General features: G+C 34.7%; 1 protein-coding gene across 1 annotated transcript in view; it reads left to right on the forward strand.

Moving 5' to 3' along the window:
* LOC145665029 (uncharacterized) overlaps nt 1-13,957 on the forward strand; it is an 89,037-nt gene that overhangs the window by 1,551 nt on the left and 73,529 nt on the right. The window contains exons 2-4 of the mRNA XM_081732243.1: nt 6,297-6,367; nt 8,503-8,620; nt 10,772-10,855. Coding sequence (XP_081588369.1) covers nt 6,350-6,367; nt 8,503-8,620; nt 10,772-10,855 — 220 coding nt within the window. The 5' untranslated portion in view covers nt 6,297-6,349. The remainder of the gene's footprint in view (nt 1-6,296; nt 6,368-8,502; nt 8,621-10,771; nt 10,856-13,957) is intronic.

Raw genomic sequence — 13,957 nt, forward strand, 5'->3', positions numbered from 1 at the left:
CTCCGCCCAAATGGAAATGCGCCTCGTCAGAAAACCAAACGTTGTGAAGCATTCGTTGCTTACCCTCTGCCCATTGTGCGAACACTAATCTCTGCTGCTTGTGATCATTTGTGAGTCGTTGCACAAAGGTCATCTTATATGGATAAAAATGGAGGTCACTCTTCAGAATTCGTTGCACCGAACGTCTTGATATGCCAAGTAGCACCGCTGCCTTTCTTGTCGACTTCCCGGGACTCTTCTGCTTTGCAACTCGAACAGCTTCAATATTCTGAGGCGAACACACAGGATTCTGTCGAGGACGCTTCGGCTCCAATATTGTTCCTTCCCTTTGAAAGTTTTCATACAGTCTGTGGATGGTTTTGTTGGAGGGAGCCCATCGGGTATTAAACCTCTCTCGAAACCGTCTTTAAACAACAATAACACTGTTTGATTCATGGAACAAAAGCACGATTGTTGAGCGCTGCTCTGTGGCCAGTCTGCTCTTGTCAGCCATCTTGAAAACTAGCCCTCTTGCGGCGGCAGGGTGAGTTAGGTGTCAATTTCTTCTTCAACTGTTTCTCCAAATTGTACTGCTACAGCTGTACAAGTGTACATTGCGATTTCTTGTTACGCTAAAACGATAAAAAATGGTGGATCATTTCGTGCGCCACCCTGTAAGGCTAGTTTTAGACGGAAGCATTTATCGTAGCATTTCTCGTAGCAAAAATCGTATCATCGATATCCTACCGTGTAAAGTAGCAAATGCTATAGCATTGCCCATGCCATGGCATATCCTATGGCATTTCTTGTCGATAGAACCTGCTCTATTTCGTAGCATTTTCCCCAGCATTTCTGCTCCGATTGCAGCGCCGTGGTGTGTTAAAAGGAAGCGATGTGTGGGAAATTGAATTGTAGTAAAGAAAAATGAGTGGAGTAGGGATATTATTATTATGTTGATTAAAAAATATGAGGAACATCCTTGTTTATACAAAGTTAAAAGCGTGCAGTTTCACTATACGGATACACAAAGAAATTCATTTAAAAAACTTTCTCGTTTCATTTATTGGTGTGCTCTTGCATTCTCCGGTACAGGTTCACTTTAACAGGTGGTAACGTGTAGTTTTACTATACGGATCCATAGTATAAGTAACAGTAGTAGTAACAGTAGTAGTAGGAGGAGAAAGTAGTAGTAGTAGTAGTAGTATTAATAGTAGTAGTAGTAAGTAGTAGTAGTAGTAAGAGTAATAGTAGTAGAAGTAAGTAGAGTAGTAGTAGTAGGAGGAGGAGGAGGAGGAGGAGTAAGTAGTAGTAGGAGTACTTAGTAATGGTAACAGTAGCAGTAGGTGTAGTAATAGTAAGAGTAGTAGTAGTAGTAGTAGTAGGAATATGAGTAGGAGTGGGAACGGGTAGTAGTAGTAGTTGGAATAGGAGTAGTAGTGATAGCAGTAGTAGTAGCAGTAGTGGGAATGGGTTAGAAGCCCCGATGGGGATGGTTGGGTTCTGTTTTCGATACAAAATGGGGAAATTACAGACTTGCCAAAATTTTATGGCAGCTTATTGAAAATTACGTGCATTTCAGGTTCGACTTTAATTTCTATATTTCCACATAAATACGCATCTGAGATGTAAGTGCACACCATATTTCCATTACTTATACACTACACTATTAAAACATTAGAAATTTCTTCTGTAAATTTTAAAATCTATGGATCTGTATAGTACAACTGCACCGTTAAAAGTCCTTTGTATCATAATAACCATATGCGAAAAATGGCTTTAGAAGAAATAGTGACTGAAATATCTGTTTTTAGTTTTGGAGCCATAATTGCGCTCTTCTCCAGTGATTTGTTTGCTACGTCACGACAAAATGCTTATCAAAATGCTACCGTGTAAAAGCACAATATACTTTTGATGCCATAGAATATTATACGAGATTTTTGGCAGCACATCTGCTACGAGAAATGCTACGATAAATGCTTTCGTCTAAAACTGGCCTAAGACGTGACCTAAAGCGTGAAGAAGAAACCACATGAGCTGGCGTTGAAAATTGAATCCGGGTTCTCTATAATAAAACCCATGAAAACATTTTAAGCCATATGAAAGGATTTTGTTAACCTTACCGATAACAGTGCCAAGTGGAGAAATAAGTTTTTCGAAACTTAAACTTCTTAAAAACTATCTACGTTCTTCCATGTCTGAAACACGCTTGAGTGGTCTAGCGATGACACCAATAGAACATGAATTGGTTGAAACATTGGGCTACGAGAATGCGATAAAGGAATTTGCTGATATCAAAGCAAGACAAGTTTCTTTAAATTAAATATGTTAAATTTGTGTATTTCTATTGTGTTTTAGAACATTATATGGCTTAGGCTAATTATTTAGTTTTGTCTTTATATCTGATTCACTGTATTATCTTCATACTCCATACTCTATTGAAAACCCTTTGATATAAAATAAGCTTAAAAATTAAAATTCTTAGTCGTGACTAAAGCATTTTTTTAAATATTATTTCCCGTATGAGCTGCTGTATACCACAGATATACAGAATATTTTGTCATGTAGAGTCATTTAAATATTACATAAGCATTCGAGAGAGGTAGTTCAATTTTTTTGTTTGCTTTTCCATTTCATACATGTTTTTAAATGGGGCATCTTATTTTTCGTCACACTTGAACGTATTCTGTCAAAATAAGTTTTGCGGATTAAAGGGGCGGCATGTGAAATATCGCCCAGGGCGGCAAAACGGCTAGCGCCGGCCCTGATATACATCATGCCGTGTGTGCTTGTTTCGCAGAAAGGGCTTCAAACTAGTTTTTTTTACGCTCAGCGTTGCCATGTTTCGAGGAACAGAAAAGAAACCACTGCGTGTGTTCCTGTTTCGCAGAATGATAATTTTTTAAAAACATAAGTTTGTGGAAAGCCTGTACACGCAAAAAAAAAAAGAAAGGTTACTAGTAAGCAAGAAAAAGGTGGACAGTAACCAAGTTAGTTTGTCAATATATAGACAACAGAGTCGTGTGTCCCAGCAGCCAAGCCAAAAAGGTTAACGAGAGAAGGTGATCGTAACCTTGCGTTACAGGTTAACATTGCTAGGTTACAGTGTAATAACTCACAAGGGTACGCTAACCGATCACGTAGTTACCACTATCAATCATAGCCTGTAACCGGTAACCTTGTTAGTATGTTGGAATAACCGACTGCTCGGTTAACGAAACAGGGTGCGACAATTTTCTAACCGTGTATTTTGATTAGTATAACTTATTTAATAAATAACAGTAACAGATATTCACTCAGCCACGAGCACATCAAAAAATACAATACGAAAATAGATAATAACTACCTAAATTTATTTTAATTTCTAGTATGTACTTTTTTTTGTCATCCCGTTTAAAGGGTAACGCCCTATTTTTTTTAAGGTTAAGCCGATCAAAGGGTTACGCCCTTTCTTCGGGATAACGCCCTATCCTTATAAGCCACCAATATCACAAGTATTTAACAACTAACAGTGAGAATTTGTTTGGGTGATACTCTTCCGTATAAGGAAAGACGTAAAAGGATTTTGATATTTGTACCGTAAAGCAACGTAAAACGCATTATGTTTCCTGAACACATTACAAAATTATTGTTACAAGTGTGTGAATTATTTGACGACAATTACACAACTAGTAGTGCTACCATCTAGTGTGGATATTTGTACTAGAAACATGTCACATAACATTTTATTCATTTAAATCTCAGAATATGCATAAACCTCCGTAAATAAACTTTCTTTCACATTTCTCTATTAATTTATGTAGGATCCATATTTTAATAACTGTTTTCCTATTCCTTCGGATGTATTCATAATTCTTAAAACTTTTCGTTCTTAAAATTGCAAATGGCGACCTTGCTGTTTGTACTTCTAGTAATGCAGTGTTACCAGTAAACAAGTTTCGGAGGGTTAAATTTGCCTTGTGTGAAAATCGGTTGATAACAACACAGTGTTTTAAATTAAATTAACCTTCTTGAATTGGTTACCTTCTGCTAAACTATTTTATAGGTTAATAGCAACCAAACACTGGATTGTTTCTACACATTTTCTAGTAACCTTTCTTGATTGATTACCGGCGACCTCGTAAAATTAACCTTTTTTGTCTCAGAAGGGTTGTTACAAATTATTAACTGGTTCTAGCAGCTAAATTGTCCATTAACCCCCACTAGGTTACCACTTATTTTTCTCAGTGTAGTTCTCCAGAAGTACGCCGATATTTGTAAAACATGTTGAGAAATTTATTCCATTGTAATATTGTAATCACATAAACAAATTCTGAGTAACAAACACATTATTTCATAAATTATTGAGAAAGTCAAGATGGTTGGTATATCAGGACATTTTAAAGTGAAAGGGAATTTCTGTAAAGTGAAAGGAACGAAAAGATACTGGTGGATAGAACATTTAAAATTTGTCCATGTTTATTTTCATAGTTATATACATTGCGCAGAAAGTTCGGAAATATTTTCCACTCCTCTTCTGCTTATTGCGAAGCAAAATTCAGTCATTGTACACACCCATGTTTCAGCGAATCAAGAAAAAAGCTGAAGATTGTTGAATCCAGCTTCGTGTGCAAGAAATTATGACTGACTTTGAACAAGCGGCAATAAACGCTACAAGAAAAACATTCCAGCAAGCGACTTTACGGATTTGTTTGTTTCATTTTATCCAATCCACATAGAGAAAGGTTTAAGATATTATGTTGGCTCCACTTTATAAATCTGATAATGATATGAGGAAATAGGTTGGGAGAGCAGATGCACTTTCATTCGTTACTCTTGAAGACATTTCTGAGGCATTTCCGTATATACCAGACGATGCACCCGACATCCCGAAGGCACAGGTTTCCGAAGACTACTTGGAGAACACCTATGTTGATGAACTGAATGAAAACTTCCACCCATAAACACAACAATATTTGAAAGTTTACTTTTTTTTTTATTAGATTGTTATTTGACCCTTACGTCGTACTAATTATATTTTTTTTTAAATTAATATTTGAGGGCAATGAGAAACAAATTTGATAACAACAGCGAAAAAAAGCACGAACAATGTCGAGGTTTAGCGTTTCAAGTTTAACATAAACTAGACATAAATCATCCCTATATATAGAGAGAGATAGATAGATAGATAGATAGATAGACAGACAGATAGATAGATAGATAGATAGATAGATAGATAGATAGATAGATAGATAGATAGATAGATAGATAGATAGATAGATAGATAGATAGATGTGGTGAGGTTGGCCTTAATCCGTACTTTAATGCAGTATCTCATGGCATTCATTTCGATAGTTGAAATTACAATCCAATGAACACAAGGTGATATTGGGAGTCGCACCTGTATACCAAATTTATTAAGGTTCATGCTATTATTGTTCAATGCAAATAATTTATTTGGTTTAGGTGTATGCGTATTATGTTAGTGTTTAGTTTCTTTCGTCAAATATTTCTAGTATTGAAGTGCTGCTAAAACTTCTCATGCAATTCTGCGAAACAGGAATGGGTAAACTTAACAATGTTGCACGCTGATAAGACATTCTGCGAAATAGGAAGTAACTCATCATGCTGCATGTGCTATTAAGTTCCTAAATTGCAAAACGTATTAAGAAAGTATTTTATTTATTCCTAAGAATGCTCTGTAAATGTACTGAGGAGTTATCTCGCCCTTGAAAGATTATGAGTATGTGTTTTCCCGCGACAAGAGTCTTTCCTCCAATTTCCACCGTATGAAGCACGCAAGCTCAGCTCAGAGCAAAGAGTCTCCATCCTCCCGTCCTCCTCCTCCTTTTTCCCGCCAGCCTCAAGAAGGTAATTGAAAATAATTTTTCTCAGGCACGTTAAAAGTGACTACATTGCATGAACGGGCAGGCGTTCTAAGGACTGTTGTTTGAGGTAGGCTAACCGCGAATAAAAAAACAACCCAAAATACGTGAACAGACGGAACATGAAGCATTGTGACTTACGCTATGTTGCCAATCTCTTATACACATCAATTAGGGATACAGACTTCATATTAAAATAACTAAAACGTTGTTGGGTCGTTCCTCATTTGTAGAGGAATAAATGTCCATAATTATTTTTATTAATTATTGTTTTTCGTATTAATTGTGAAGCTATGTGAATGTGACTACATAATAGTGCAACCCCTGGTGCTGTCTCTAACTTTTAGGTACTTAAGTGTACTGCATAACGTACAAACATGTTTTCTTTAAAGCGTTAACAAAACATATATTATTATTATTATTATTATTATTATTTTTTAATATTTTTGGTTTCAGGGTTCGTAAATAAAAAGAGTAGAGGAAAAGAAGAAAGTTGTCAGCACTTCATTATGAATTCTAAAAAAATGGTAAGGAGATTTATATTTTCCTTCATACACGAAAAAATTACTTATGATAGTTGATAATTAATTATGGTGCAAAAACAGTGGCGTATTTAGAGGGTGGCTATCGGGCTCAAGCCCCTTCCCCCCGAAATAAATTTGTTATATGTACAACTTTATTAAAATTTGTATAAAAGGAAAAATATGTGTTTATGTGTTGTGCATAGCCCTTCCCCCCGAAACAAATTCCTAAATACGCCACTGGTGCAAAATAGCGTAAAATTTTGAGCAACTTCTAAGGAATAAGTCAAAGGCTTTGAGCATAACCCAGAAATTAGTTTGTAGATAAGTGAATGATAGTATTTTCTAATGTATATCATAGCCTGCATTGTTGCCCTGACAACCGTTGAAGTGTGAGCAGGAGCGTTGTCATGACCGAAAAGACTTCTCTGATTATTATTTCTGGACTCTTTTCAATATTGTCTCTGAGATATGCCAGGAGTTCAGAGTAGTGACGGAATAAGACCTTTCAAGGTATTCAACCAATTCTACACCTCGGGAAGCCCCATCCAAAAAAAACAATACCGTTATCTTCTTGGTTGAAGGCATGACCTTGGCCTTCGAAGTTTTCTTATTTCAGATTGATAATGATGGAGGAACCACAGTAATGGCTGGATTGAAAGGAAGAAAAATGTCCACATGAACTTCAAATAATTTAAAATTATTTAATGATATAGTATACCGAATGCATTTCTGTTCTGCCCATCTGCTACCTGACTTCTTGGCAATTGGTCATCTTGCAGGGGCTTCATTTCATAACGATTTGCGTCAACGCAACGCAAAATTTGTGTTTTAGTTTGAGATAATCGACATATAACAGCAATAGCAATATGAGATAATAGTAATAATAATTTGTTGTTATTATGCATCTATTGCAACAAATTGATAATCTTGTTCATCGTTTCTAAAATGCTCCGCAGTACAAGGAATATGGTTATATTTTTTTCACTTTACTCTGTAAAATTCTGTCGAGTACCATATCTTAATTTTAATGTCACAGATTTTATCTTGTATCCGGATTTTAAGTACTATTGGCCTCATAAAAATAACACTGTTGTTTGGTTGACTGCACACATTATAATGTGAATTTGAAATACAACTAAACCGTCTCATCTGGACGTATAGAATCAATCTCACAATTATCACGTTAGTACTCGAGTCAAACGAAAATAATTTGTTAATTATCTAATTGTCGTAACAGAGTAGTTTATCTCCTAATTTTCAAAAGCAAAGTGTAATATCGTCTTAATATTCTCTAATATCAATTATTACTATACCTACAATTATTATCATCATATTTATATCACAAACAAGTAGATGCTTCTAGATGAAAGTTGTTCACCATTCGTTAGCGTGAATATTGTGACATTGACACGACATATAAGCACCGTTTTCCAGGAATAACATATCTAAACATTTGATTACCTTTCTCCCTTCGGAACTTTAGGTTTTTCCTTCAAAAAGAATACCCTTTCCACATGAATAGATAAATATATCAAGAAACAAAAAAGTGGGTAATTATTATGACTCGAAACTACTGAGAAGCGTAATTTCAGGTTCAGGTTCAGGTAATAACAGGTTCAGAACTCTATGAACTGTTTTAACTCAAATAAAAGTTTTTTTTTTTTTTTTTAGTTTGACTACAGAAAATAATATTTTTTCCTCGTTTCTATCTTTATGATCATTCGAAAAAAAATAGAGAAGGGAAAAAGTTATCTTTGTTAGGAATGGAAATTTTCTTCTACAGAAAGGATAAATTCTTTTCAAGAGAAGAATCCCTGGCGTTCCGCAGTCAACACGCACAATGTGGTTGTCTGTAAGATCATCTTTCTATATCTTTGATAAATTTTAGTTTTGTGTCTGTTGAATATTGAATATAAAACCTACAATGATTTTTCTACGAGAAAGTTCTTGGATTATACATTTTCCGTCTTCTGAGCTATTCAAAAACAAGGTTGTCAATATGCCGTGATTACATAAGTAAATTCAGAACAGGCATACGTATTTCAAAGCATGGTATATGTGTATTTTTATTATTATTACAGTGAAATAGTTCAACTTTATACTATATAAAGAATAATTTATTTGTGTGTGTTTTTAAGGAAAAGGTCGTAGACCTACGAACGGATTGTGTTACCAAACCTTCGCCAGCTATGAGACGAGCTATGTTTGAAGCAGAAGTTGGAGACGACGATGAGAGTGAAGATCCAACAGTTAATGGTTAGTAGTCCAAATTTTGTTATTGTTATTATTTTTTTGTATATAATTTATTATGCTTTCTGCATGGCAAGTTTTATAATGTTCACATATTTTGACAAATAAAACTAACTTCAAAATTTGTTGAAGTTGATAATAATTTAAACTAGTTTATTCCCGTTAACCTTCTTAGGAGCATTCATCAGGAATGGATTAGAAAAGCAATTGTAGTAATCGAAATTATTAGCAACGAGATATCAATTTTGAATATCATAAATTATTCCCTGTATTTGTTCCGATGGGACACAGATGTATACAAGCTGTTTAAGATAATTGCTTATTTGTGTTACTTAGTAAACGTGTAGTAATAGTTGTGCATGCTAGCTTCACATTGTTTTAAAGTTAAGTCAATCACTGCGTAAGTTAAACTAGCTTTAACTTAAACACTGCTTGAAGTTTAATTTGCAACTTAGCAACCAACTAAAATTAGGGGCGATCAATTTACCATTTGTTAACTAAAAAGTGACAAGAAATTTGAGATGTGTTTACATTAAACGAACAGATTGGTCACTACCTTAACGGCATTAAATACCTGCGCCATTTACTTTGCTTTACTCCAGTGCAGTACGGGGAGGGGGCAACGGCTCCGGGCGCTGAAGTAAGGGGACGCAAAATTCGGGAGGAAAAAAGAAATATATATATATATATATATATATATATATATATATATATATATATATATATATATATATATAATGGAATGAAGAAACTAATAAAAATGCTCAAAATCAAGTAAAAGCAGGGTTTATTTTTGAAAATTTTTCTTACCTTTTCATGGTGGCGCTTCGCGGCTGCTCTGTCAACCTCACTCATATGTATGGGGGCGCCGTCTTATATACTCGCCCCGGGCGTTGATTTTCCACGGGAGGCACTGCTGCAGTGATTTATATGGGGAGTTATTTTTCTATTTTCTTTTTAATTAATTGTAATTTTAATTATTTATTCTTAAAATCTTTTTAAATTCCCTGTAAGCTTTTATTTCATATTCAAACTTCAGGACTCACTAATATTTTTCTTCTTTTTAAAGGCTTCCGCTGCCATTTCTGTCCTTGCTTTTGTATCACTTTCGTACTTCAGGTCTTCACTTACAATATTATCCAGGTATCAAAAGCCAATCGCTTCATCTTCTCCTACTTCTATATTTGATAACAACGCCTTTGTTTCAATTATTATCATCTTTTGTCTTTCTAAATTTTACTTTCATCCCATACTTTTCCTGGATTTCCCAAAAGTTTTCTAACACCATGTTAGTTTTCTGTTTCAATTCCACAATAACACATATACCAGTAGTAGGCCTATAAGTTGGTCTTATAATTTGCGATAGACCGATAGGGGTCTATATATATATATATATATATATATATATATATATATATATATATATTCAGGGTGTTTCAAAACAACATCGACAACGTTTGGGAGGTGATTCCTGAGACCAAGATAAGACAAAAAGTATAGAGCAACTTGGGTGCACAAATGCTTCCTTTCGGAGTTATAGGGTACCGAAAACATGAAAAAATGAACTTTCAAAATCCATAGCTTCTAAACAATGGGATCTACCGTAGTCGGGTCAAGACTTCACATAAGAACTAACATATGCGTACGCTATCGAAAACTCCATGTTTCAAAATCTTAAGGTACTCAGGCAACAATTTTTATAGACGGCGCGGCGTTTGGCTATGGGTATTTAAGTGGAAGTACTCACCAACTACCTCTATAAAATTTGTTGAAGAAGTACCTCAGGATTCTGAAACTTGGATATTTGGATAGGATACAAGTTCCTAAGTGGTCTTGACCCGACTACGGTAGGTCTCATAGCTTTGGAGCAACGGACCTTTAAAGTTTATTTTTTCATTATTTCTGGCAACCTATGACTCCGAAAGGAAGCATTTCTGCACCCAGGTTGTTCTATACTTTTTACCTTATCTTAGTGTCAGGAATCATCTCCAAAACGTTGTCGGTGTTGTTTTGAAACACACACACTATATATATATATATATATATATATATATATATATATATATATATATATATATATATATATATATATATATATATATATATATATATTAGAAATTCTGAATAAATATTAATGTTTTATTTCCATGGATATAGCTCTTGAAGCCAAAGCGGCATCTCTAACAGGAAAAGAAGCAGCAATGTTTATGATGAGTGGAACTATGGGAAATCTTGCTTCAGGTACATTAACTATTTTATTTTCATGCTTTTAGACTGCTACGAAGAAAATACAAAGTCAGGTATTGTTTAAGAGATATTGAAAAATACGGGCCATTTTTTAAAAAAAATTTCTATAGTCAAGTTGATTATTAGACTATTAATTTCCAACCACAGTAACCCACAAAATATATATAATGTGAGATAGCATAGTAATAGAAATGAACTCCTTGATTTGTTTCGCCCTCTCTTATTGAACCTCAAGGCGAATGAGAATTTTTGTTTTAATAGTGACCGTGACAAGTTTATTTTAGAGTTAGGGGAAGTGAGGTTTTGTCTATCATTTGAAAGAGGGGTAAGTATTATTTAAAAATAAGAGGTAATAAGCGTGACGACATAAACACAGATACCTGTCAATTTAATGGAAACACTTGAAACAAATGCAGGTTTTGAGATTAGTATGCCGTTGGATAACCTTCCGCCCTTTCAATAGCTCTGATGCGACGTGGAATGTATTCATAGAGAACGTCAATGCTAGCAAGTGCAGTTGAGTTGATTTTGAGTTTAACGTCCTATTCAGTAGCGAGGCTATACGAGACGTGGACCTACTGATTAACGTGAAATCCGAACCACATGAGCTCCCGCCGAGAATCGAACCCGTTCCTCCTACGCCAAAGGCGCGTACGCTAAGGTAGCAAGTGGAATATCACACCATTCCGCGTACAGTGCATCAGTCTGTTCCGTGAGAGAGGATGGAGGAGAAAGTCTGTACCGGATTCGTGTCTGCAAAACGGACTACAGATATTTAATTATGTTCAGGTCCGGATATTAAGCGGGCCAGGGGAGGTTTCAATTTCATCCCCATGTTCCTCAAGTGACGCCGCAACAGTTGGAGCTGTGTGAATCGGTGCATTATCCTCCACGAATATGGCGTCATTTAGTGGCGGCGGTTGGACATTAAAAGTGGGGGCCAAGGCCCGATCTGAATATTTGTATATCAATGTTAGTTTTCCTGGTTGCTTGTAACATTTTGTTTGAAGAAAGGTTGTATAACTATTAGGATACTGTCTTTTTCAATTAAAATACAGTAGATCGTGTTTCATATTTTATTAAGTAAATTGACAAGAGCAGCGCAAGTAGTTACTAACCCTCTGTATTCTTAAACAACGAAGGTGTAAGAAGAGATTTGATTCCTTGCTCATGAACATTTTAAAATTCTGTCTCGAAAATTGTGAGATCAGATTAGGGGCTTATTTAATAACAAATTCGCAAAACAAATAAATAGAAAGGATAATATTAATCAAATAATCATAGTAATGAATAATGAGGCTTGTTTTGCAAAAGTTATAATGAAACTGGGAGTTAACGAACAACTTATATTTTTAGTTCCACGCATGCTATTTACTCTTTGAAAGACAGTGAGTTCTACAAGCATATGCTACGACATTTAAAGAAATACTTTTGAAGCTTCCCGAAACATGTTCGTGCCCATTAGGTACAGTTTTCACTTTCTTAGAATACATCAAAACTCACCAATACTTAGGGTCACTCCATATTCCAGTTATACAGAATAATCCTAAAACCTAAAATTATGTTGAATTCACTAAATTTAATTCTATATTAAAAACTGTATATGTGCACCCCTAAACTCGTATATTACACTAAAAAAAATGGAAAAGGTACAAGTTGTTTCTTATTATTCTCTTTTTAATTTATATTTCTTACTGAGCTCCTTCGTGGCTAAGTGGTTAGCGTACACGCCTTTGACATGGAAGACTCGGGAGCTCATGTGGTTCGAATTGCACGTTAATCATTAGGTCTACGTCTCATATAACCTCGCTGCTGAACGGGATGTTAAACTCAAAAATATCAAATCAAAATATTCCTTACTATTAGAAAGAAGAAAAGACATTTTAGGAACTGTCGATTTTTGTGCAATCCCTTAAGTACTCGCGCGGGGTGTTCACAGACCTCCAACCAGGTAACTTTTGTGTTGCTAGCCAGAAGTCCTGATGAAAAAATATTAAAAAATGTCTGAAAATGAGTTCAAAAAATCTAATTGCAGCAAATACTTTTAAAAACATGTCTAGAGTTATGCTACATTGTCTTAAATATTTTTTTAAATATATTTTTATTGTAATAAAACTAATATCAATTTGTGGGTCTACTGGACACCCGCGCGAGTACTAGTGTTACAAAAAGGGCGTGTGTACTAGTGTTACAAAAAGGGCGCGAGTACTTACGGGTTAAAGAATAACTTGTAAAGGACTTTTTTTTTTTTTTTTTTTTTTTTTTTTGCGAAATGTTATCTCAATTAGTTCCAAAGCGGCTGACTAACATATCGTAGAAGTTTTTATTCTGCTACTATCTATATGAATGAAAATATTGTAGCATAGTATTTAATCAGGCTTATATTTAATCGATTAAATAATTAAATTTAAAATGTTGCCCATTTTTAATTTAATCATATAAGTTTTCCAGGTGATATTTTTTAATTGGTAATTGTTAAATAAAATTGGTAACGTTTAAAAAATTTAATCCTTAATTTTCCCCCTCAAACCATGTCAAATGAATATTTTTCAAACTTATTTTGAAACTTACTTCAGAAACTTCATGGTGGGTTTACAACAACAATTCGCCTTATGCTCCAATGCTTTTCTTCAAAGTGCACATTGTGACCTTAACTTGCTTTCAAAAATTGGTCAACGTCGCTTTTCTTTAAAGATGGTTCAACCATACCTCTAATTGTTTCCATGTGTAATTGTTACCCAATTAGTTGATCTGCCTCGTGGCGAAGTATTACGTACGCGCTTTCGGAGTGATGGAGCCGGGTTTGAGTTCCTGTGAGAGCTCATGTGGTTTGGATACCACATTAAACTCAAAGTCCACGTCACATATAATCTCATATGTTTTAGTTGCTAAGAATGTACACACTGTGCATGTAGGTAATAGACGATTTACAATATACTTGTTTCCACATAGTGAGCAACATTAAAAATTTATAAAAAAATATACTTTGTGAAGCAAAATTCCGTTTTGTGTAAAATTTTTAAATTTTAATATTAATTATGTAACATTAGGTATAATTACCTGGATGTATTTTAAGGGAGTCATGAAAATTCTCTT

This window comes from Thermobia domestica, chromosome 11 (assembly GCF_964235325.1).
Source record: "Thermobia domestica chromosome 11, izTheDome1.hap1.1, whole genome shotgun sequence".
NCBI lineage: Eukaryota > Metazoa > Arthropoda > Insecta > Zygentoma > Lepismatidae > Thermobia > Thermobia domestica.